At 36.1% G+C, this 27,604-nt stretch overlaps 1 protein-coding gene across 6 annotated transcripts in view; it reads right to left on the reverse strand.

Moving 5' to 3' along the window:
* Nucleotides 1-27,604, reverse strand: part of LOC128015253 (receptor-type tyrosine-protein phosphatase F) — a 190,640-nt gene that overhangs the window by 70,854 nt on the left and 92,182 nt on the right. For 4 of the 6 annotated variants that reach the window (XM_052598935.1, XM_052598936.1, XM_052598938.1 and 1 more), the window contains 3 exons: nucleotides 18,123-18,311; nucleotides 11,481-11,591; nucleotides 1,622-1,891 (listed from right to left, as the gene is read on the reverse strand). In XM_052598935.1, the coding sequence (XP_052454895.1) occupies nucleotides 1,622-1,891; nucleotides 11,481-11,591; nucleotides 18,123-18,311 (570 nt within the window). Of the gene's footprint in view, nucleotides 1-1,621; nucleotides 1,892-11,480; nucleotides 11,592-14,018; nucleotides 14,037-18,122; nucleotides 18,312-27,604 lie in introns of all 6 variants that reach the window. The other 2 variants (XM_052598934.1, XM_052598937.1) reach the window with 1 other exon arrangement.

Genomic DNA, 27,604 nt, shown 5'->3' on the forward strand with positions numbered 1-27,604 from the left:
AAATTTAAATACACTTGTCATTTAAGTGGGTACAATTGTAGTTTGCATAACTAATTCACAAACAAAATTATTATTTTTTTCTTTAATATCCAACCAACAAATTAACAACTAATTTTATTATTATTATTATTATTATTTATTAACAAAAATATACTTTTATTCACCAAGGATGCATTAAATCAATCAAAAGTGACAGTAAAGACATTTATAAAATTACAAAATAAATTATATTTCAAATAATTGCTAATTAAAATGTCACAGTATGCACAAAATATTGAGCAGCACAACTCTTTACAACATTAATATTAATAAGAATAATCATAAATGTTTCTTGAGCAGCAAATCGGCATATTAAAATGATTTCTGAAGGATCATGTGACACTGAAGACTGGAGTAATGATGATGAAAATTACATCTTTAAATATATTTAAAAGGAAATTGCAATACTATTTCACAACATTACATTATTTGGTAACACTTTATATTAACTGCACACTATTAATCATTAATTAAGCATTAGTAAACAGATAATTCATAATTTATAAAGCATTAATAGACAGTAATAATCAGTTTATAAATACAGATATAAATGCTTTATTCTTGATTTAAAAGCATATCTATAATGTGTAATTTCATACTTTATTCATGATCAATTTATAATTTCTCAATGAAGTACAGCATTATTTACAAACCAGTTATTTAGGACTTGCCAGTGATTCATAAGATCACAAGAAATGTAGTAAATTCAGGTAGTTATAAAGCATTTAGTAGTGGTCTGTTAACTATTTATGTGAGTTCATCTAAAGTGAGGACTAGTTATGCCTTGTAAAGCATTTATAAAGGATATTTAAATGCTCAGTTATCTTCTAAACAAAAAAACTGAAACAAACACAACACAGTGATACAGAACATAGAAATTTTAACAGCCTTTAAATCTCATTTGTAAAAGCTTTACAAGGCATAAATAGTCCTCACTTTAGATGAGCTAACAAAAATAGATAATAACAATTACATGAAATTAACCCTGAATTACAGTAGAAATAAATGTTAATAAACCATTTATTAACACTATAGGTAACTATTACTATATGTCTGAATAAAAAGATGAATGCACATTTTAATAGTTTATTAATCATTTACTTACAATTTCTAAGTGATCTTATGAACCACTGACAACTCCTTAATAACTGGTGTGTAAATAATGCTATACTTAATTTAGAAATGATAAATTGATCATTAATAAAGTATGAAAAAACAATTATTAAATACATTATAGATATGCTTTTAAATCAGGTTTAAAGCATTTATATCTGTATTTATAAACTGCTTATAAATGTCTATTAATGCTTTATAAATGATGAATTAACTGTTTCCTAATGCTTAACTAATGATTAATAGCATGCAGTTATTATAAAGTGTTACCCATTATTTAACTTTTTTTTTTATCAAATTAATGCAGCCTTAGTGAGCATAAAAATACCTCTTTCAAAAACGTCAAAACATCTCAAACCTTTGAATGTTAGTGTATCTTTAATTATATATAAGCATGACTACTTTTCATACAAGTGCAAACCTTAAGCAGCCCCTGCGTGACTTATATCTGAGGTGAAGCGTCTCTTACCTTTGACGGTGATCTGAGCCGTGGTGTCGATCATGCCCAGGGAAGATATGGCCACACAGGTGTAGTTAGCCGATTGGTGAATGTTGGTGAGCTCCAGCACATTTCTGCCAATGGGCATCTCCTCCTCTTTGGTGAGTTCCTGTTCCCCCTTCATCCACTTCACATAGGGCATGGGAGCGCCCACCGCCACGCAGGTGAGGTTCACGCTGCCGCCTGGCATCACCTCGTGATTGGTGGGTGGGATCGAGAAACGTGGTGGCACTCGGCGGACTGTTGGAGGAGCGCAGATGATGTAATAAGCAGAATACAGATACAGAAGGGCAGGGAATATGCTTCAGGAATGGCTCTGACTATACACCAATGACATCTAGGGTCTGCACTGTAGCTATGAGAGATATGAATTAGCTCTCTCTATATCTTAATGATTAATCTGATCGGACAAATGCCAAGCATAATCAAAGTAACAAAGCTGAGAGCCTTAATTTACTAAACATTCACCATATAAGAGCCTGTTCTGACAGTAAATACATTTCAACGCCTTTCTTGTCTTTACAGTCGAGTGTTCGTATTGTCTCATTAAATTCAACTTCTGCCAAAGAGCTGGAAAGCTATTCACCATTATATCACTAAATGAACTCTGCATTACAAATATATAGTCAAGAGTAACATCAATCAAAGTCAGTAAAATCAGTTCCAGTAGCACTGAGGTGTGCAGTGCTTTTTTCTGTATTTCAGGTCTCTGTCACACTATCTTGGACTGACAGACGCTCAGGATCTCGGCGGACAGGTGAATGTCTTCCCTGTGACTGATAGATTTGCAGCGCAATGCACATTTCCTTTATTATTTCATAGATATAAACAGGGATATTCAGACTCTGAAAGCTGAGATTTCCAATGCCTGTCACTTATAAAGTTTCTAATATTCGCCACCCCTTGCATTTTTGTTTATTTATGATTATCAATAATTTGATTATGCCTTCAGCAATCAATGAGACTGTACGGCTAATTTAACATCAACAGCCTTTTTTATATACAGTATATGCTGCCTTTTTGCTAAAAAAAAAATATTTCCATATGCCTTATTTAAATATTGGCACGACAATGTCCATTCTAACATTGTAAACCTTTATTTTTTTGCATCTAATTAAGATCAATAATGCCATGATTTGACAGCAGAATGTCCTCACCATGTTTAGTTGGTGTGAAGCCAAAGCCAAACCATCCTGTCCACTGAATTCACAGCAAACACACTGTGTATCTCCAGGGCAAACCATAACGAGAAGCATATTCTGTAGACTTCATGGTTAAACAGCCTTCTGAGAGCGTCCATGGAGAGCCCACTAATAAACCGATCTTTTATAATGTCTCTCCTTATATAAAGAGGAATTGTTTTCAGATGGCAGCTGAGTTTAACAAGGAGCTCTGCAGCCAGACGTCTGCCTATATTTCATGGATAAACAAGTCTCACTTCTCTCATCCAAATCTGAACATTACCTGCTCATTTCCTCACAGAGGAAATGATTGCTGATAAATGAGGAAAGTATGCGGCTGAGCGATTACAAATGCTCAGTATTTATTTGACTTGAATGCAGTTTCTGGAAAGTGCAGCATTAACTATCACCCAAAGACCAACAATAATCAGTCATCTCGCTCTGTCACAACATAAGGACAGTTTTCACTTTCAGCATTATTACAGTGGGTAAGGTGGGTAACTCTTTATTTTACCGAGTCCATGTTACAGATGTTACATTTACTTGCTATAGTAATAACAATAAATTATGCATAATTACATGCAACTAACCCTGAACCAAACCCTCATCCTAACTCTAACCATATAGTATGCAAGAAAAAATTAATCACATCCAATTAAATGCATAGAACGAAGCTTTCAGCTCATGAGTTTCCAAAATTTTTGCAATGCAATGCAATGCAATGCAAAAAAAACAAAAAAACAATGACAAAGTGACAAATGATAGTGGCTAGTAAAGGCCAAAATAGCACTCGGTTAGGCCACATAATTTCTTTTAACCACAAAACTTTTAACTCAGTTTTTTGTACAGTTTTTTTTCGCTGAGGTGCAGGTACCGTAAATTAAAATTAATTTCAAAACGTTTTGATTCAAGCCAGGTAAACACTGAGCAAATTGTGCTTCTAGTGTGTGATCTGTACTGTCCGTGGCCAGAGGCGGCCGGACTGATCATCATCTCTGAGAGATACACACAGAGTTTGGACTTTTGGGATTGAGTTAAGTTTGTTAGTCGGGCAGGAATGCCTGCAGGTGTAAGAGTGCAAGAGAGACATCACATTAATCCATGTTAGTCACTGTACATAGAGAGGATGATGTTACCCATGGACATGAGGGATGGTCACGACATAATGGCAAGAGTTTCACCCAGTTAGAGGTTGTTAAGAAAGTTTGTGAAGTCTCTGCTGGCTAGTAAAACAGACTGGCGTGAGCGATGTGAGTGATGCCAGCAGTCATGGTGAGATTAGAGAATGGGCTGAGCTGACTTTAGTCACTGATCTCGTGAGAATATTGCTGGGAGTGTTAACAGAGCAATGAAAGCTTGCAGTTAGACATGCAGACAGACACATATGCATGCATGCATGCACACATTCAATCTGAAAAGAGGAAGAGAGTGCAAGGAGAGAGAGAGAGAGAGAGAGAGAGAGAGAGAGGAGGTTTTGAAGGTGAGGTTATTGTAGGTAGATGGGGTTTATTCAGTGCACAAGCAATTTCATACACACGCATGTACACACATAAACAATTCCATGCACATCAATGGTCATGCAAGCATGAAGCAAAAAAGCACACATAGGCGATAGTCAACAGAGCATGTATGTGTGACCCACAGACTAAAACACCAATAAATGAAAAAATAATAAAACATTTATAAAATAGTGCAAAGATACCAATTTTAACTTTGTCTGCTCAACAGAAAATAAAACATGGTTGGATAACTCTCCGAAACAAGCTGTGATCAGAGAGGGATTCTACAACAAGCAAACTCCTGATCCTGCCAATGTTTCTGCTGTCAGGGATGGACACAACAGCTCAACCGTCTTCTGTGGTTTCAACTCGCTGTGAATCTTCTGCTGGATTATTGAGAACCAGTCTCTAATCAGCATCAAACAAGTGCTTTACAGAAATACGAGAAACATGAACTCAGGGTCCAAGAACAACGTGCCAAAGAAGAGTAAATCTTTTGAAACTGCCAGGTTGGCTGGATTTAGTCTGACCCTCACTGATATACGGTTGCATCTACAAAAACATAAAACAAATAAACAAACAAAAATATATACGTAAAATTAGTGACAAAAAAAAAGAAGAAGAAAAAACCTTCCTCAGTAGATGTGCGTGAATGTTCTCTATAATAGACAAGAGAAGTCGAATTTATGACTACAGGGTGTTGAAATGTCTAATTTGTGCTCTGCAGGTGCCAATGAGAGAGACTGCAGAACAACAGCGTGTAAGATATCTCGCCCAAGGCTATATCAAGTGAATTATGCATTAAGACATGAAGACCTGAAGACCTGAAGAGATGATCAGCACAGAGATCGGGCTGACCTAGAAACGACTGCCAGAAACCTGGGACATGTCAACCCAACCAGAACCTCTTTATCAGGAACCGTTTGCCATATGGTTATTTGAAAGTTCCTAATGTTACATTATATACTGTATATTCTTCAATGATTCTACTGGTTTCTGGACTTTTAAATATTTTTTTCCCTAAATCTGTTTAAAAATAATTAAATAAACAAATAATATACAACCAAATTGATTGATTATTTTTTGTTTTTGTTTTGCATTAATTATGCACACAACCATGCCAAAATATCTCATTTTTATTTCTGCATAATGAAATGCATCTAATAAACATATAATAGCATTATTTAAAATTTAAGGTGCAACTTTGGCCCCATTTACACTGCATGGTTCAAGTGACCCAATTCCGATTTTTCTCCTCTCATGTGGCACAGATCGGATATGACCGGTGAACATGTAAGTAGGGAAAAAAATGCATGGATTCCGATGTTCTCAGATCGGATTCAGGCCTCATTCATATGTGGTAATAAATCGGATATGGATCAGATACGTGCATTTGCTTGTGCCATGTAAGCAGACAAATCAGATATTCCCCAGTAAATGAGAGTCGTACGTCATTAAAAAAGTGACGTCAACTCAGGTGGACACCACCAACTGAGATCACATGACTTATAATAGGTGCGAAATTCGCACAGGGCTGCAACAAGGGCTCTTCTTTTTTCTCTGCCGTACGAGACCAATGTTTTGCAGATTTTTTTTTGTCGACTTTTCAAAATATTGTGGAAAACAATGTATAATTTGATTTGCATCTGCATCCATTGTATTTCGTGCTGTTTTACTTCCTTTTCTGGGTCAGAACGTCTACGTTTGGTAGTTTCAGCAGTGTATAGTGTAAATGCAAAAATTGGATACGGGTCACTTTTAAAAGATGATGTAAGCTGGTTGTGGAAAAAATCGGATATTGTCAGAAAATCGGATTTGGGCTTCAAGACCTGCAGTGTAAATGCAGCCTTTATGTGCAAAACATGGTCAGTTTTTGTTGTTTAAAAACAAGAAAATATAATTACAAACAAAAAATAAATAAATAAAAATCATGATCTGAATGGAATGCAATATAAAGTTGTATATAATATATAAAACTGTAAAACTTTTTTGGTGCAAACTGGAAGCTACTTTTTTTAAGGACATTTGCTGTGTGTGTCCTGAACCACCATATTCTTTGACAGTATGTTGTTTCTATTTTCCTTAAGCTTCCACACTTCAAAGGGAAAAAGCTAATTTGTCAATGTCATGCATTGTTCTAGCCCAACTGAAACGGCTTGTTTCTGCAAAAATGTGACATAAGGAGGACATTGTCTTCCTCCTATATGAAGAACAGATGCCCGGGTTCAATCGCACCGGGTTTTTGGAAGGATAATGACACTCTTTTAAACAAACAACGCTGGGACGAAAAACCTCTTTTGCTTTCTGCCATCTTATTTGCTGTCTGTTTGTATTGTTCTCCACATCGGAAGTCCTCACCAAATGACTGAATCCAGAACAAACAATGAAAGCTGCTTTAGCCAGCTTAAATACTTGAGAGCTCAAAAGGCTTTCTGGCAGTTCACAGAACAAGCCCTCTGAAGATGGAGCAGAGAGGGGATTGCTGCCATCTTTGAAATTTGAACTGGTATATAAACAGGTCTGAGCCGCAAAGCTAAGGGTGGATTCCTCTGTTTGTTCTTTGACCTCTGAGTTCAGGCTTTAAACAACAGGAAATCATCCTGTTCATTTAGAGAGAATGATGCTGACAGACTACGCTGTACAAAACACCTCCCTAAAACATGAGCATGCACACAAGAAAACGTCTGTACATAAAAATACTTCAGACAAACAAAATATCTGCCAGAGATCCTTGTGACACAAAGGGTGTTTTCACACTTCACATGCTTCGCATCTTCTGAGATGATGCCAGGAGATAAATGCAAGTGTAATGTAATGTAATTTGAGTATCATTGAGATACTATTACAGTTTTTATTATTATTATTTTGGGTAAGTTTTTATTTTATATTTTCAGTTTCCATTTTAATAAAATAATGTGTTTATGTTTATTTATAATGGTAACTAGCTTAAAATAAGTTTAGATATTTTAAGGTAACTATCATGCAACATTACTTTTTTTCATGGTTTTAGTTTTAGTTAACTATAATAACCTTGGTAAAAACCAAAGGAACAAAAACACAGTTGTATGATGAAGAGTCCTTACACTGCTATAGGACAGCAGTTCACAGCTAAATGTGAAACAACTCAAACTAGAAGTGCAGTTTTTAAAACATGGACCAGATGGATGTTTCTTTTGGGCTTTTGCAGTTTGCAATTGGTATGCATGTAAAACAACACAAAACAAATAAAAAAAGCATAACTGAAAGACTCAACACTGGTTTCCATTTTTTTTTAAACAAATGCACCATAGATGAAGCCAAAAAACACAACACATCGATCTCAGGTTCAAACTAAGTAGTCGAAGTGTGAAAACAGCCTAAAAGATCCCTGAAGTTGCTTTAGGGCTCTTTACACAAAACTACAAAACATCCACAGTTCTGACACATGCATCATGAAGAAAAAGGCCAAGCTGAAATGCGAGACAGCATCATGCATGTGGAAGAGGGGGATGAGAGAGATTCAGGTAGAGCAGAGCTCCAGAGAGACAGCACATGACAGCAGGGGACGCACGCCGCCTCCCGTCCACCGGCCGACCCTCTGCGTAGGAGGAGAGATAGTGAAAAGAACGCACCTTCCCGCTGGTCTGAGAGTGAGGAGTGGATTGATTTTGGATGGCAGGGTGCGATGATGATGGAGGAAGGGAAAAAAAGAGAAGAGAGGTGGAGGAGGAGGAGGAGGAGGAGGAAGACAAGGAGAAACAGAGAGAGTAAAACAGGCAAATATTCCGCTTATCCATAAAAGATATGTGAGACGAGAACATGGAGACAATCACACCCCCAAAACACACTCACACATCCATTCATTTACAGATTTGATCTTGTATTATAAATCAAGGTGTATTTTATGACAGCTTATGCATTACATTCAGGCCAGATTTGAAGTCGATACATTGCAAGCGCATACTGTATTTTCTGAAAAATAAGTTGCACGGGGTCAAAATTGCAGAGAGAGAGAGAAAAAAAAAGATGCACTGGTCACATATTCTTATTACAGTTGCGTGGCATTATTACACTCATAAATAATATAAAATATCAGTGAATGAAAGGTTTGCAAACATTATAAATACTATAAACATTAGTGCCAGACAATATTTATAGTATTTGTTAAAATTTATGAATTTGTTAAATGCATCACACAAGTCGCTTTGCAATATTTAAGTTTGCAGCACGATTCAGATGATAGAAAAGTGACATATTCCAGAAAATACAGTACTTAACATGCATTCTTGCCTTGCAGTGGTGATGACTAACCGCAGGAGCAAATTACTATATAATTATTATAGACTAACCCCAACCCTACCCAACAAGAAAAATGCTTGCATTTTTAGAATAAAAAGGACTGAATTGTACATGTACACCTGTGTGCATGTAAAATGAATGAATTAACCTATGGTATGTCTCTCTGCAATCTCTTTCTGCCTACAACTTACACATTTACAACAGCACAAACACACACACAAATAAACAAACACAGAAGAAGCATGATGCAAGACCCTCAACAGTGCTTGAGGGTCTGAGTGTGATAAGGCACATGAGAATGAGAGTGAACACACACACACACACAATCTTTCACATGAAAGGATAAGCAGTTATGAAATGATCACTCCTATATACAGTGATAAACACCTACTCACTGCAGTTGAACCCAAGCATAGAAAAAAAGACAGATAAATAAGAGTAAAAGAGAGACGGGGAGGAAATGCACTAAACAATCACACACAGGCCCACACACAGCGTTCAGAAGAGATCTGTTAAGAGTACGTGTGTGTAAGTGAAGTTTGAACACCTGGAGAGAGACACTTGTTAGACAGACTATAAAGAAGAACAAAACCACTTCACAGCATACAGAAAACATTCTCATTAGCAGGGCTGGCCGACAAGATTATAAACACTGACTGTATTTAAAGCAGTGATAAGATGGTACGTTTGATTCATTTAGGTGAATCAGTTTCAATGAATCAATTCAGGAATCAATTGATTCACTGATTCAGTAAATCAATTCATGAAAGTGCATGTGAGGCAATTTATATGCCTTAATATTTAGTCAAATATATATCTTAACCAATGCTGATGTGTTTACTAGTAAATGCTGTTATGTTTACTGTGCAATACTATTCAGAATTATAAAATATTCTCATTCATTCAGTGAAAAAACAAGCATTCGAAAGCAATTCTTGATTATTTTAAAAATATTTTTTACTGTATTTAACTTTAACAATCTTGAATTTACATGTAGTAACTGTTTGGTTAAAATAAAAATTCCTTGCAATGAAACAAAATCATTTAAAGCAAATACTAAAATATTGAGATATTGCCATTATTATTGAATGGCTCTATCGTCCAGCCCTACTCATCAGTTATAGAATAACAATGGATGAGAAATGCATACACACACAGTGATAAGCCTACAGAGTTCACTTGACCATAAAGACCACATATTCAAACCCTTGAATAGAAAAGCAATAAGAGTATGACACTACCAGTGAAAAATTCATGGACTTACAAAATGAGAGCATCTCTCTCTCAACCATAAAGCATCAGATGCTCATACATATATATTAAATGTCATTCATCAAAAGGCAAGTCCTGAGAGCGTGTGTGGTCTGTGTAAAGATCAAAGGGCTCCTGAGAGAATTCACACAATATGATCTGCACGATGCATCATTTATATGAGCTTCTCTCCGATTGGTCGAGGCCTTGAGGAAGAAGACCAGGAAAATGTATGGACAAAGATTTGTGTCTAGTTCTCATTTCCCCTGTTTTCATTTCACATACACAAATGTAAAAATTCAGAAGAACAATGTATCACCATGTTTGAAGGTCTGAATTTGAAGTGTCCTTTAAGCACTTGCCAGGCAAAAGTGGCTGTTAAATAAGGCATTTCTTTGAAACAAGGCTTCAGTGGTCTCTACATCTGCTGTAATAGATCCCAACATTAATGAGGGAATTTCCACAACGGGATTCTCCGTTCTAGTCTGCAAGTCTCAACACGGTCCTTTCCTTGATGAAGCCCTGACAACACTTTCCTCCAGCCTTCATGACCAGCAGCATTAGAGGGCATTATATCTCATTTGCTACTCTTTACTATTTTTAAATATATTCTGCACTTGTTCCTGAAGTCCAATTATAATGCTAATCAGGTTTCATGCACAAAAAATGTACCTCTCTCTCGCATTACCAATTAAACAGGCTGCATTTGCTACTGTACCTTTAAGACCTTTAAGACTTTTAATGATCTCTGGTGAAAGGCCGACCTCCTCACAACTAACAACTAATGCAATATAAACTGTAAAGTTATGGAATTAATAAGTTAAAACACATTAAATATGTCAAAAATAATAGAAATAGCAATGATCACTGTGAAAAAAAGCTATTAAAATATATCAGTGTAAATCAACTATAATCATCTTGGATTTAAAAGCTTTTAAAAAGTATATTAAGTGTAAAGATAAGCTTGTAATTTTATAGTTAAGGAGTATGATTAATTTAAGTGAATTTCAAACTATTCATTTCAATGAACTGATTCGGGATTAAAATATTGATTCAAAGATTTGTTTGCTCAAAATGGTCATAAAAGTGGCAGTTCATGTTCTAAAATGTTTAAAAATATATATAAATAAAATAAGTAAAAATACACATACCCTTAAAATATACGTTAGATTTTTTTTCAACGTAATTTTTTTTTTTTTGCTACAAGTATTTTAAAGTAAAATTACATGTTTGTCCTGTTAAATCTATGTATAATTTTTCACTTTATACAGTAATGTATAGATTTGTAACTTTAAAATTTAGTCAAATTTAACATACTCTAGTAAAAGTTCAAAGGTTTTAAATGATAAAGTGAAGTAAAAACATATCTAGGCAAATACTGTTTACTATGCATCACTATTTAGCAAAAGCTGTGTGGAAAACATTTCTCGATTATTCAAAACTGGAAACCAATGGAGCAGTTCTCCGCTGCAGAACTGTGTTTCTGTTAAGACAAATGGGTGATTAGAGAGAAACGTTAGCTTTTGAGTGACAGGTCCTGTTCTGGCCGTGCTAAAGCCTGTGTGGAGAGCAGATCGAGGTGAAATGGGATGGGGTTTTGGATTTGGTTGCAGATCTTACCTCTGACGTAGAGGTTGGCAGGAGCGGAGTAGCGTGTTCCTGCGCTGTTCACCGCCACACACTCGTACTTGCCCTGGTCCGATTCCTCGCTGTTCTCAATCTGCAGAGCCCCTGCAAACACAACACACACAATCACAAACGCTCTCTCACACACTCACAAACAATCTCAACCTCCATCGCTTTAAACCAAGGCAGCCTGAGGAACAGAAACTATTTTTCTGCCTAAACAACACATACATACACACTGACTAACACCCGGCTGGCATATGACCTTTCTTGTCTCTCTAAACACAGAAAGAAAAGAGCAACATCTTTCACTCCATAATTCAATAAATCTAAAGCAAACGGCGTTATTTATTCATTGTGGCAAGTACAAAGACCTGCAGGCTATGCCAGCTATAAACGTCACTGTACATAAGCTCTGCTATTCTGCGAGCCGAGACAAAGTCGTGCTCTTAGAGAACGAGAGGTAATACAACCGTTGCAATTACTGTCAATACATCTTTAAGAAATCCACTGACAAGAAATACTGCAAACAAAAGCAGATCCAGGTGGACTAAAACTAAAAGTTTGTTTTTTTCTGATGGCAATGTCATAAAGATCTCGCAGTTCATTATCTCCGTCTTCACACTGTCACTTACCTGGGTTCGGCATTCTGTTGATAACACATAAATTAACACAAAAGGTTCATATACATTGCGTTTTTGACAAAAATCATTAGCTCATTAGGTGTTTTAGTATGGCGGTGCTGTTTGCGTGATGTGACATACATCATGCAATCTGTGGATGATGGAAGCACACTGTGAGAAATAAATATGCTGTCAAAGAGTATTTCAGAAGTATTCCTGAAATGCATTATGGGATGGGTTTGAACGTGTGCATTAACAATAGAAACATTATCGAAAGACTGTGAGTGCATGGGACCTGAGCATTAACCTCGCTCCACGAGAGTCTTTAAAACATTTACAGCACACATAAACACATACACAAACATATGAGATCTGTTCCAAACCCAAGTGAGCTGTGAAATGTAAAAAATAAAATCCTTTGGGGATCACCCAGGGTTATTATGGTTTACTAAAAGTATTCAAAAAATTAATTACTTGAAATAAAATAAATATTACCTAAAATATACACTTATTTTATTTTGGTTATTTGCCAAGAGAACATTTATCATATTTTAAAGCGCTAAAAATAAGGAAATAACTAAACAATAATAATAATAAACTATACAAACATATAAAAAACACAGAAATACTAAACCTTTAACTAAAATTAAAGTGAAAACATTAAACATAAAAAAAAAACCTAATTCTAAATTATGAAACTAAATATATAGTTCTAAAATAACACAATGTGTCGCTTAAATGCAATGTAAGTTAATCTAAAAGTAAACACCACCAATTATGTAAAACTAATTTTCCCATCATTCTCTGTGTCAGCGTAATGAAATAATAAAATACACAGTTAAAGCACAAATCGCACACCTAATGCATGTTTAATTCTTTTTTGTGTTGAACGAGAGGTTAAAATTATTCCTATGCACACGTCATATTTATAATTTTAGAAAAAATTACTTCCAGTATCTTCCTAGAAAGGTGAAGACTCTTTGATTTGGTATTAGGTATCTTTTTAATTATGCTGTTTGTAATGGCTTTTTGTTGCAGTACATAGAAATGCAGCTCAGCAGTGTTTGGAACAGAGCTACTGTCTCTTCTTCTCTAGTCATCAGGAAAGCAGACTTTTTCTATCATGTATTACATCTGAAGCGCCGGTGTCATCCTGACATTGAAAGATGCTGTTCTGCCCTCTCTCTGTCTCATCTCACTTTCTCACCCTGATATTCTCTCAGAGTTACAGTCAAATCTTGCATTTCTTTCCTTCTACATCAGTCCTGTCATATCAGTGGTGAGTTTTCTATCCCTCAGTTGAGCCGTTCTGGACTCTTCAGCCGGAGACGAGAGGTGCTCGGTTAATACAGACTGTCATTATGACATTACGTTTTTCTGCTGCTGGGAATGAGATGTTGTTCAGGTATCTCACAATTTCTCAAGCCACACTGCAACTCTCCTCAGTTATTGATCAGACAAACTGTCAGCCATCTGGACAGTAAGTAAAGGTCAGTTCTGCACAAAATGACAGTTAAGCTCATTTCCCCACATTCACATATTTAACTTCAGCCTTTTTGGTAATTATTGCTATATTCTCAATGAGGATCCTCAAAATAACATATGACAAAAATAATATATATACTATATACATAAAAATGGTAATCAGATGGATTTGTTTTTGTGTCTTTTGATTGGTATAGGGATGTATTATTTTCAGTAAGACTGAATCAGACGTCCATTAGTGAGACAGACGAGCAGAGGTTCATGCACAGAGACGAGGCCGGATCGAAGATGAGGAGGAAGATGAAGAGAAAGACTCCAGAATGAGAGAGAAGGTGGGGACAGGGTGATGGAGGGGGACACTTGGGGGTGAGAGAGGAATCGAATGATGACGCATTTGGATATTTTCTGTTTTCAGCATTCTTACCTCTGATTGGTGTACCACCTGGTGAGGTAATATGAATGCAAATAAGATTAAAGAGAACTGTTAGTGTGAAAGAGAGGATAGAGAGAGAGAGAGAAGAGGAAAGAAAAATATTTCTTATTTAAGAAGCAGCATTTACAATCCTCCCCAGAAGACGTTCGGCTCTTCTGTTCTCAGTCTGTGTTAATTCACATTATATAGCTTACATTGCTGCTTCAGGCCAGAAACATACAATATGAAAGTGTGCAAGGTCCTGTTGTACATATATGATGTTCAATCTCCAGAACCCAAGAGAGTTACTTTGCTAAATGTCTGTGCAATTAAAACAGCTGTGTTATTGTGTAGGTAGCTGGCTATAAAACATTCATTTGAACTAAATTGCACAGCAAAACATGACAGTAGTGTCCATAGAAGAAGAGTTTCAGTAATATCTGCAATAGCATCCCTTGTACTTGAGTTTAGAGTTCACGTAGATGTACTTGTTTAGAGTATGTTTTGGCCTTTAAATGACTCATTCTTGTGAGCAGTAACAGTTTCATCTCTGTCTGCACAAGGGTCTTCTGCTATTTTTACACTGCTGCACAACTCTGGCCTTTTGATTTTTCCACAGCTGTGCTAAATAAATAGAGTTGTCTGAAGCATCACGGAAGAAAACCTTTTTGTGCAAACTGCAAAGTGATAGTTCAGATTCACTGCATCGACTGACCCTCGAGTCTTATTATTGTTTCAAAAGAGACTTGTTTAACTTTGAAAAAGCTCCAGATACTTTCCATTTCATTATTACATTTTTTTATGACCAAAATCATGTTGTAATTAAAACCTGTAGTAAATGCCTTGGAGTGTTGTTTTTATATATACTATACTTGTGATATGTTGATATGAAAAGTTGCCTTAGATTTTAATCCAAAAGAGTCCATATAGAGTTTGTTGACTATGATGAAGATTCATGTTGATCTGGATCATTAGTCAACACTCCACCATGTGAAAACAGTGCGGATTTGGGAAGGGGGTCAGAGACACGAGGAAGCCCCTGTAAACTGTGTGGATTGTGGTGCATCAGCAGTTTACAGAGAGCCTGGCGTACACAGGGACCCTCAGAAAGCCCAGGATGTCCAGTACAGGACATGATTGAGGACTTTAAGGTGAGTCTGCAGTGTAACACAAACATAATGAAGAATAGTAAGACTTTACTATATCTTCACTATGGCAAGAGGGAGAAAACTTGAGTATGTGTTAATTTTTGCAGTTGGTAGTAAGAGTTCTCCATTCGTTGGCAGTCGAGAGACAGTCGCTATCAATCCTGGCTGTATTTAAGACTTTAAACAGCAGCTAAGCTGGACATCCATTATCTTACTGAGTAGAAATCAATAATCAGCCCAACACATCTCTGTTCATAAAGATCGGCACACCAATCATCATAAATCACCTTCGGCCTGAGAGCTTAGTGTGGCGTAGTGGGTAAAAATTGGTAATGCATGTCTATGGGATCAGTGCTTTTTTATTATCTGTCAGATAAAAAAAAGTGTTTCGATTGCTTATAAAAGTAATTACACACCTCAAGAAGCTGATCTTTTTAAAGCATCATTTGTGTCTGTAGCACAAATGTTGCTAAAAAATTAAGTGCATAAATGATAAAGATTTTTGTTTGAACAATGACGCTGATGCGTTTCCACAATAATTAACAGGGCCTAAAATTAACACTTGGTAAGCACCAAATGCACGTAAAAAAAAAAAAGCATCAAAAACTCTTAATTGCCAGTTGGCTGGTAACTTTAAAAAAAAATAATTCCAACACTTGAGAATGCAATATAGTGCAATTATCAAACTGCACAGACCGTGTTGTAATGCAATCTGATGTGCTTTGTGTTTCGAAGTAAAGCGTTGCGATCTTTTCACGTGAGCTGCTCATGATAACAGTGTTTTCAATGTCTCAGAGCGGTTCACATTAAATACTGCTCCACACAAACGACATGTCCGTAAACGCTGTGAATTTGAATCGCTACAATTAGATTACAATTAGATGTGCTTCCAACGAATCACTGACTAATGGCAGGTGTTGGAAAATGTTCGTTTTAGGCCCTGCTTATTTACATCTAGAATCTAGAGAAAGAAAATTCTAGAAAATCTAGAAAAAGTTCTTAGTGCTGTATTTCCATTCTTAAAAACATTTAAAGTACACTTAAGTTTACTCTATGTGTTATATTACCTTGACATTAAATTACAGCAAACTGGGTGTATGACATCCTTTAACCTCGTTCTCTCTTCTGAACCCCTTTATCAATATCAATATGTTTTTCCTCTGTTAGAAAGTAATATAAATACTATTGTTTGTATTCACCACTATACAATTTTACCTAAATGTGGTAAAATTCTACCCCTAAATGTGAAAAGGGTCGACAGTTATGGACGACCTTTGGCTCGTGTGCAAGAGGCCTGCGTGCGTATATACTGAGAGGAGCAGGATTACAATCCAGAGATACTCTCATATCCCATCTCTCTTTATCAGATTCGGTCTCACTGTCTGCGTATCACCCGGCTGCATTGTAAACAGATTGTTGATTGGTGTCCAGGGCAGAATCACCTGCTTTGGCGAGGCTGGTGGTAATTACTCGTGCACAATGACATGCTCCAGTGAGATTAAGGTTCTGTTTGAAGTGGTAGGTATTGAATCATGAGTGCTTTTCCTATTTGTTCTTATGCATTCTGTAAAGGTCACAAATTGAAAAATTGTTTCATTAGCATTCGTTAATGGAAAAAGACCTTGGCGCTAATGGCTGGAGAGCAAAGCTAATCTCAGGATCAAATAATGGACTATATCCAAACAATTAAATGATGTGATTGTCTTGTAGCTGTGAGGTGGATTGGCCAACCCGGAATAATTTGACAAATACGGAGCTGTTTGACGATTGACGCAGGAAATGATCGTTGACAAGGGCCGACGATTCTAATCAAAACAAATCACTGTGCTGTCATGTTAATTATGTTTGTGTGTCCTAACCGGAGGGTTATGTGAATAATAACTGTGAGCCACTCTGTCTTCCTATTTGTTTCTGTTTACTTTAAGACATGCAATTAAACCGAAGGCTCATTTGGAACTGAAATGTCACTTATCGTACAGATGTGCAGCAATAGTAGGATTCTAAAAGTGAAGAATCCATTCATTTCCTCCATAGTGATTTAGCAAATGGAAACCTTTCCACACAGCCTTACGATGAGCTCTGAGGTTGTTAAATGACGATACATTGTGAGTTACCAAATTAACAATGAAAAAAATTGCACTATTCTGAATATTTTGTAATAATAAAGTCAAGCATATGGAATTTTATACTTTTAATCTGACATGTTTTGAAATAAGTCTTTTTCGCTCACCAAGGTTGCATTTATTTGAACAAAAAATACAGTAAAAACAGTCCAATTTAAATTTATAATTTAATTTAATAAATTTAATTTAATTTATTCCTGTGATGTTAAGATTAATTTTCAGCAGTCATTACGCAAGTCAATGATACATTTTATTTTTCAGGGTTATTTTTTGATGAAAAGAAAGCATAATTTTTTATTTATTTTAAATAGAAATCTTTTGTAACATCAGAAATATCTTTGCTGTCACTTTCGATCAGATTAATGTGTGCTTGCTGATTAAAAGTATTCATTTCTATATATAAAGAAATGATAATCTTACGAAGAAAATCAATTTTTATTGTATTGTTGTTTTTGATTCAATCCCATCATTCCCTCATGAAATATGCACACAGTCTTTTACCGTTGTCGTTTTTAAATGTTCAAATACTTTCAAGCGCTTTGAATACAATGCTGCAATGCGATTCATCTGGGAGCTGCTTTGATTCAAGCCTTTTATTGAAGAATTTTCTGAAATCCCTATGGGGAAAAGGAATGGGAAGAATCTTCTGGAAAAGGTGGTCGCTCACTGCTGTGCTCTATTGTTTTTGTCAATGAGGTAAAAAAAAAGAGGTGGTTAGAAAAAAAAATTCATGTTCAGCAGGTGCCGTCGGCTTCAATGTTTGCAATCATCATCTTCGCAAAAGCACTCATTATAATTCATTCTTCAAGCTCGTTTGCATTTTGTGTTTACAACGTTCTTTTTACCTGAACGGAGTTGCTTGATTCGTCCATTGCTGCTGTTAATGTCGACAGGCAGAAAGTCTTTAAACCAGGTGATCTCCGGGTCGGGGTTCCCGCTGGCAGCACAGAGCATGGTCGCAGTGCGTGTTCGCTCCACCACCTTCAGCTGCGGGCCCATGTCTATGGTGGGGAACCCGTGAGGGATCTGGTCCTCTGGAAACAACAAAGAGAGAGGCATCAGCACACATGATTGAATTGCATGATAAAAAAAAGCACCATGGCTCATTTTTCTCAAGCATAGCTCTTACAAATGTTCGTCTGCGGGACCACCCAGGGCGATCGGATGGTAACAGCTGAAATGCATGACTGTAAGACAGAGGTGGAGCAGAGATCACAGTGTGAAATCCACTGCTAGTGTAAATACGAGCGAGCCGATGCGTGACTAATCTGCCCGTGGTGTTTCTGGTCATGGATATATGAGGCTGAGAGGGGTGATTTCCCTCCGGCTGTGGTGACACGTCACAGAACGGCTGGCTCTGTCTGACCCACAGTTTCACTACAGGAAGTCTAATGCTGGCATTACTAAATTAGGTACCAAATATTGCTGAAATGCAAAGGTAGAATTACATGTTGTGTCCACATGATCTTCTTTTGCACTGCAGAGGGCATGTGAAGCTCTTGCTCTCTCTGGCCCTACTTACACCTGCTATTATCATGCATCTCATATGAATTTCATGCATTTTGAGGGTGTGCATTTAGTGTGGCTATGTGCATCACTTATTACGTTGTCAGTTAAAAGAAAGATGGAATCTTTCATCCAAAAAATTATATCACCCACATGACGTCTCAAACCTTTATGATTTTCTTTCTTATGTGGAACACAAAAGATAATATTTAGAAAAATGCCTCTTTGTGTCTTTTTCTATGAAGGTCAATTGGAACACAGGTGTTGGAATAACATAAGGGTGAAAAATAATTATGTGGGGGGTGATTCTTTTGTCTGTATGCTACTATTCAGAAGTTTAGGTTTGTTAAGATTTTTGTTTTTGAAAAGAAAAAAAGTATCTTCTGCTTACCAATGCTGTATTTATTTGTACAAAAATACAGTAAAATAAGTAATATTGAGAAATATTATTACAATTTAAAATAATGTTGTTTTTTTGGGTGAATATATTGTAAAATGTATTTTATTGCTGTAATGCAAAACTAAATTTTCAGCATCATTACTTCAATCTTCAGTGTCACATGATCTACAGAAATTATTCTAATATGCTGATTTGTTGCTCAAGAAAACATTTCTGATGATTATCAATGTTGAAAAACAGCTGTGCTGCTGCATATTTTTGTGGAAACCATGATTTATCAAGATCTTTTTTTACAAATGTAAAGTTTGAAAGCATTTATTTGAAATAGAAAACATTATAAACGGCCACTTTTGATTAGATCACAATTTGTTTTTGGGACCCCATTTATACTTGCACTTGGCACAGTCCACTTGTGATTTCAATCACTCGAGATGATGTCATTAAAAGTTGTAAACTTGCTGTATGATGGGGGTGGTGTTGGCGAAACAACTTTATGCTAATCGGCATCATTAAGAACAGCAGGTGCATACAGGAAACACACAGGACTAAATGCTCTAACTGTTCTCTGAACGTACACTAATTGAGCTTTAACAACACACAAGGGCTGGACAATTATTAGAGATAACATCAAAACTCTGATAGTGGTTTTTAAAAAATGTTTTAATGTGAAATCGATTTAATAATTCTCCACATAAAATCGATCGTGGGAGCTGCGATAACTTTGATTTGATTTAGGATTGTATATGGAATGGGAACTGAAGAGGATCTGGATTGTTTTTCATTTGATTTAATTTTGCATCAAGTGTGAACACTATTAAAGAGAGAAAGACTTATTCTACAGGCAGCCAAGCAAGGCTAAAACATTTCATGTATTTCACACAAAATATTTCACAAACATATTTTCAGATTTAATTGTAGAATATAATTTTCTCAATCAGCATTTTGTATTGTTTTTTAACAAAATATCAAAATATCCTTAAAATATATATTTTTACTTCAGATGCAAATGCAAATTCAAATTCAAATTAAAAAAAAAAAAAAAAAATATATATATATATATATATATATATATATATATATATATATATATATATTATCCTTCTTTGGCTTAATTATAAAAAGTTTCTAGTTTTAAACATCTAAATACATTTGTATTATATTACATTAAAACAACTTATTAATTATAATTATTACAACTACAATAATTGTGCTCTAAAATGGTTTAAGATATCTAATGGTTTAAGGATGTTTTTTTTTTTTTTTTTCAGATCATACCCCAATCATCTTTTAAAATAAATAAGTAGTGGTTCAAATTTCAATAATCAATCAATCAATAAATAAATACATACATAAATACAGCCCAATATCTTGCATTCCACTTTGGCAGTGAAACAGTTAAACACTGCTTATGGTTTTTCCACGGCTAACACAATGATGAAACCGGACTCCTCAGCGGTTAAATTACGGTGTCACTGAAGCATTAAAGTTTCATTTTCTCACAGGAAGGTTCTTTTATGCTACACTACAGCTGGAGAGTTTCTCTGAGAGACAATAGAAGGAGAATTTGGGAAAGCCTTCCTAAAGAGCTTAGCATGAGCCCTGCAATGAGAGAATGTGCCCAAATGAGGCGAGGGAGACTCCCTGGAGGGCCCCATGTCTGTCTCTCCATGTGTGAGAACGTGCACCAGAGGAACACCTCGTCCTGCTGGAGGTGCTGCCTTTTGTTGCTGTGTTTGTTTTCAGTGGAAAGGTGCATTGTATGAAGGACTAGGTACAAGGACTAGGGTCACGGCAGGGTCGCAATTATGCACCACAGGCCTTTTTGTGACACGCAGCTCTGGTAATAGACCCCAGTGGGAATAAACCAACACCGGCTGCAGAAACATACATCTCCATGTTCTGAAGGAATCGTCCATTCCAGGTCACTGCCAAAGGGGAAGGAGGGTTTGAGACAGATACTACGGTGTACTATTGTATCAGGCTGGGGTAGTGGTTAAGACAGAAATCACAAATGAGATGAATAGTCTTCTGCTTTTAATGCCGAACTCTGTAACAGTGCTTATATTGTTTATTAAAAGTATTATTATTTTTTCATTAATTGAAACATTGATTAAAAAAACTTTTAAACAATCAAACAAACATAATAAATAAATATTACCTTGGCAATTAATACAAAAATGTAAAAATCAAACATTAAATAAAATATAAAAATGACAAAAGCATTTTACAAAATGATTAATTTCAAATAAATATAATATAAACTATATATTTTTAAAATGTAACAGATAAAAGCTCATTTAAAATATAAATACTATTATAGTATATACATAAATACAAAAATAACACTGGTAACCAAAAATCAGAGATATCAATGTAAGTGCAAACATTTCTGATCAAAATCTTTTTTTTTTTAATAAATGATCATAAATATAATAAAGAACTAAAGCAACATTAACAAACTTATAAACAACAACAACAACAAACACAATTTATTTTATTGGAAATCATGAATGATTTGACTAGATAATACAAATGTCTTGTTTCTGAGTAAAACGAGAACATTAGAGAATTTTATTTAGGAAAATGTGAGTGGTGTTTTTCTGTACAAAACCTAATGCTAGAATGCCAGGGCATTCTGGGTGGTTGCCAGGTCCTCACTCAGGCATCCTCTGTGTTGTTTAGTTCAGTGTTATGAGGTTGCTAGGTTGTTGTGGTTGGATGTTTAATGCCCTAATTCAACACCCCGAGTCTCTGATATCCTGGTCGCCAAGATAAGGCTCAGGTCCCTCCTTCAGTGTCAATCTGTGTTTTTTTCTGATTTCCTGCCTGACTTAGCAAGCAAGACTGAAAATAAAGAGGTTTCATGCCCCGCAGCAATGCAAATGTGCAGACTGTGCCAACAACGTCTTCCAAAGTGCTCTAAAAACTAAACGCACTGAAGAACTGAACAGAAGTCTGGCCTTTGTATCTGGGTTTCACACGTCAGTTTGAGTTTTTTAGTGCCATAAGCTCCACAAGGAAAGGTCGCTAAACGTCCAGCTCTCAGGAGATTTTTCGTATCCAACCCCAACACTTGTTTTAAGCTCTTTGTTAAATTTAACAGTTGAAGAAACTCAGTTTGTGCACTAGAAAAGAATAGTTATAAAGGAAAGCCCTTTAAACTCAGATCACCCTTATTATTCTCCAATAACAGGGTGACACAAATAGCCATGCTAACAATGCCACCGCATTTTGACCAGATGACGCCAGCACGCGTGATACCGCAGATATTCCCACAGTAATTTAACACTCAGATATTTAATTAAAGCGTGCAATGAGCTGGAAACAGAATTCAGACTGGCTCACCTCTGACAAATTAGTCAGGGGGAAATATTACGCCGTATTACGTGACCTAAACGCTGCTGCGATTATTCGCTGGAATTTGTGAAATTGCGGATTACTCCCTCCACCCTGTAATCCCTGAACGCTGAAATCACACAGAACTGACAGGCTGTCAGTCACAGAGAATTAGCAGCAGAGACAACGCCGTCCCGACACGCCTCACTGTCTCGCTCGCAAACCGTCGCCCGCTCGTGGAAGCTTATTGCCAAGGCAACTCCCACGAAAACACATCAGAGGAACGGGGCGACCCGTCTTCAACCGCTGGAGGAAATCACATGAGAGACAACATTCTCCCTGTCTGTTTCCATCCCTGTCTTACCTGATAACTTCATCACCTCGGGGAGATTATCAAAAACAGCCAGACTGAGCATATTACGCTCTGTAAAACAGACGATGAGCAGTGTGTTGGAGCATATCGTCATTGCCAAGTGCAAACACATGACTGCACTGCATGTGAGTCTCTTTCTTAAGAGCTAAACTGACAATTAAGGATCCAACCACCTTGATGTTTAGACAGATTGAATAATCTCAATCATATTTTACAGTCTCTATTAGAAATGGGTGGCATGATGTAACAATATACAGTCATGATACAGTTGTTTTTGCTATAAAGTCAAACCAATTTTTTTTTTACATAATATGCCTACAATTTTATGATAATCATGTAAATTGATAATAAATATTTTAAAGATAAAAAATGTATTAATGCATTTTAAATTATCAACTATATTTTATTTAAAATTGTATTTGTAATATGGATGACATTATTATCTGTTGTCTGCATAAAATTGTATATATATTTTTAAAGAAATTTCTATTCATCAAAGAATCCTAAAAAAAATGTAGCACAAAAATGTAAAATAAAAAATTGAAGCAGCACTTACAAATTAAATTGTTTTTTAATAATCAAGGATGCATTTAATTAATCAAAAGTGACAGTTTATAATGTTCTCTATTTCAAATTAATGCTGTTCTTTTAAACTTTAACATTCATCAAAAAATCTTGATGTATCACTGTTTCCACAAAATTATGAAGCAGCACAGCTGTTTTCAACATAGATAATAATCAGGTTTTTTTCTTGAGCAGCAAATCAACATATTAAAATGATTTCTGAAGGATCATGTGATACTAAAGACTGGAGTAATGATGCTGAAAATTCAGCTTTGATCACAGCAATAAATAAATAAATAAATAAATATATATATATATATATATATATATATATATATATATATATATATATATATATATATATATAAAATCCCAGTATTTTCAAACAAATAAATGCAGCATGGGTGAGCATTTGAGACTTTACTCCGAAACATAAAAAAATCCTACCAAACTCAGTGTTTTGTATCAGTAGTATGTAGCAGAATCACTAACACATTTCTAAAGCAGCACTTTTAGTGTCAAACCTCCCAGATTAAGACTGTATAAAATACCCAGAATGCCTTTGCAGTGCGGGTCAGGTGTGCTGACTGAAGCATAATGAAGTAGCCCATTCAGTCGGACATGTGTCACAATGACCTGCACCCTCAGCTCTGGAGTGTGTGAGCAGGGACAAGACGCCTCCACACTGGGGCTTTTTGTTCTCCGAGTGTTACTGTGACGGATTCTCAGACATTTCTGGAGGCGAATGAAAAAAGAGTCACATTCACCTGAAACACAGACAGACAGAGGGAAGGATTTGCTCAGGGGAAGACAGCGAGTGTCGTTGAGACTGTCTCACACTCCGGGGCTCTGCTGAATTTAAAAGACGCGAGACAATGTGACTTAAGGCCCTGAGGATATTGTCTAATGTTTCTAGGTTGAGAATTCCTGGCATGAATGATTCACAGAATCTAACTATGCACTTACATTTTTTTTTATTGTCATTTTAACGGTACAAGACAGTAAAAATTGTTGCTACAATTCTTTTTTTAATGGTAAAATTGTGTTCATTTATTTATTTTTACAGCAGATGTCACAGATAATTTACAGCATGAAATGGGGTGGTGAGGATGTTATAAACTATTACTGGTTATAAACTAAGTATAAACATTTTCAACAGTTTGCTCAGACCATTCTCATTAAAGACTGCTTTCACATTGCTCACACTCAAACAATTTTCATGAAATATTTTCCAAGATAAAATGACTTGAGCTGCAATCCACAAAACTTTGATGGATCTATACCATACCATATCACACTGACTTGAGTGAATAATGACACTATTGTCTCTTAGAGCTGCTTTACAGCAGAATCTGAATGTGTCCCCATAGCTGAGTTTCCATAACTGATTGTGTTATTTTCATGTTCATCCTTGTGAAGCTGCTTTGACACAATCTGTACTGTATAAAGCACTACAGAAATAACAGTGACTTGACTTGCCTTGGTATTTATATTAAACACATATGAAGCCTCCATTAATCTCTTGAGCAATGAACAAGCGATCCCTGAGCAATAAACTGTTCCCCCGGGCTCATTTAAACCGATATATTTGTGTTTAGGAGAATCAGCTGTAAGTCTGAACAACAACAACAACGAGTTCCTCTCCCGCAATGCTGTCTCCTCTCACAATCACACATGCACACGTTCTCTCGGTCTGGGATGACAATCGTTTTCACCGGTCGTGGCTGCGAGCGAGTGCTTTAGACATGCAACAGTGCTGGTGCACACAAGCCAAAATACACATGCTAATCCTACAGTCCTGACTTATTCACATGCACCAGAATGAACAATCCCCAGGAGCCAAACATCAGTAAATATTGGTTAGAGCTAATCAAATGGATATTTAGTACTGTATATTACATTGTAACAAAACTACGATAGCATCTATTAAAGAAGAGTATCGTAATAGTATCATATCATGAAAAAATGTTAGTAACAGTAAAAAATAGTATCTCAATGACACTAAAATAACATTGTAATGCACAGCCTTCCATGACTTATATTAACTTGCCAAGCACATTTATCACATTATCCAAGTGATGCTAAAAGCTCTGATAGAGTTTAACAGTTAGACACCCAAACACGAGCAATATTAAACGGTGGAGATTTCATTTCTTCAGGGAGGAGAAGCCTCCTGCCCCTTGTTAAATCATACTGCTATCGTCCCTAAGCAGAGTTTCTCGAGTAGGACATGCACGCCTCATCAAGGACCCGATTCCCACCAGAGCGGACCCGGGACAAGATCACATCCTCCAGCTACTGCTGTTTTAATTAACATAACATGAACTCCTCTCCAGCTGGGAGGAAAAGACCCACCAAAAACAAACAGAATACACCTCTCTCAGCCCCTCGTTCGGATGACATTTCCTCACGCAGCCTCTCATCTCCCCTTTAATCAAGGAGCAGGCATGATCCCCCTTGGGGAAATTGAATGCTTTTAATAAAATCTTCCTCCAGGCAGATAAAAAACAGATTGCATGGGGATGAGAGGAGGAGAGGAGAAGATACAGAGGTGATGGGGGTAAGTAGGGATTCAGGAGAAGGACAGAGCTGGGATATATTCAATGGAGCGAGGTCTCACACCTGTCTGTATTTACTACATCTGAATATTTCTGAATATTTTATTACAATCTGTGAGTTTGCATTTGAAATCGAATGTAATTATACCAAATATTCTGTGAAATATTCAGACAATAATAAAATAATAATAATAATAATAATACTAAAATGACCCACTTGCCGAGGTAACATTTTTCATATTTGTTTTGTAGTTTAGTTACATAATCACCTAAAACTAAACTAAAGCACACACACACACGCACGCACACACACACACATGCATGCACACACAATTACAAAAACTTTAACTAAAATCAAAAAAGGTAACAGAAAAAGAAAATGAAAATAAAAATAAACCTTATTCAAAATATTAACAAAAACTATAATCAATGATGCTTCAATAAAAACATTTGCATTAGCTTTGGGATATTTGATTCGTTTTAGTTAATCAGTATATTTAATGAACTGGTTCAAAACAAATTAACAGACTGATTTGAGAGAGTCATCAAGATGTGTATTGTGTACTTTATGTAATTTTTTGTGTGAAATAAGTCTTGACCTAATTGCAAAAAGATAATTAGCCTGTGAATTATCATTACTGTGCATTTATTCATATATAGATGATATTCCAGTTGTTTGCTACTATTAAAGATTAGCATGTCAAACCCCTCAGCAGGACCTGAAGGAAACATGTTTCACATTAAGCCGAGCAGAAGCAGCCTGTCTCCCGTCAGTGTCAGGGATGCGGGTGTCTGGAGAGAGTGATGTCAGAGGGCGTGGCCTCGTCCTGCTCTCCTCGCCCCCAAAATTGCTTCTGTCAATCCTGCCACCATCGCCGCTGTGACCTTGTTTCCGTTTCATCAAGGATAATTAGTTAGCAGAATTTATTTGCATTGTTAATTCCTTCCCCTCAACTATCTGTCTCACACATGCACACACACACACACACACACACATATGGCATCTCAGTAACTAATAAGCCTTTAATAGCTGCTGTTTGAAGCTGGCTCTTTGAAGCATCTTCCCAGGAGCTTTGCAGAAGTCAGCAGACTCCATCTGAAGCTGCTGGTTGGTGCTGTTTGTGACTCTGGGAGCACTGCAGTAACAGAGACAGCGTTTGTCTGTCTATATCCACATGATTTTATTACACACTGTGTGTTCTTCATTAGGTACTTACAAAATAAGTTACAAAAGGTTTTGAAGATGTTTTATTTCAATAAATGGCCAATGATAGGAGGCGCTTAACCTTCAGAAAATGTTAATCATCAATCCTTCTGAAGATCATCATCCTCTTTTTCTAGCAAGGAATATCAATTAACAATTACATTTTAAACTAAAAAATTCATAAAATTACATATGAAATATTCATGATGGCCATATACTGTACACTTTAAGAGGGTAAAAGGGTAAAAAAGCTTTCATTGGGGTGGCATCATTTCCAAAGGGGACACCTCTGTACCTTAAAAAAGTCGCTCGACAAATGTGTAATGTGTCAGCAGAGTACTGCAGTATTTCATTTAAACCCCTCAAAAACAATTTAGATTATTATT

The sequence above is a fragment of the Carassius gibelio genome, chromosome A6, assembly GCF_023724105.1.
Source record: "Carassius gibelio isolate Cgi1373 ecotype wild population from Czech Republic chromosome A6, carGib1.2-hapl.c, whole genome shotgun sequence".
Classification (NCBI taxonomy): Eukaryota; Metazoa; Chordata; class Actinopteri; order Cypriniformes; family Cyprinidae; genus Carassius; species Carassius gibelio.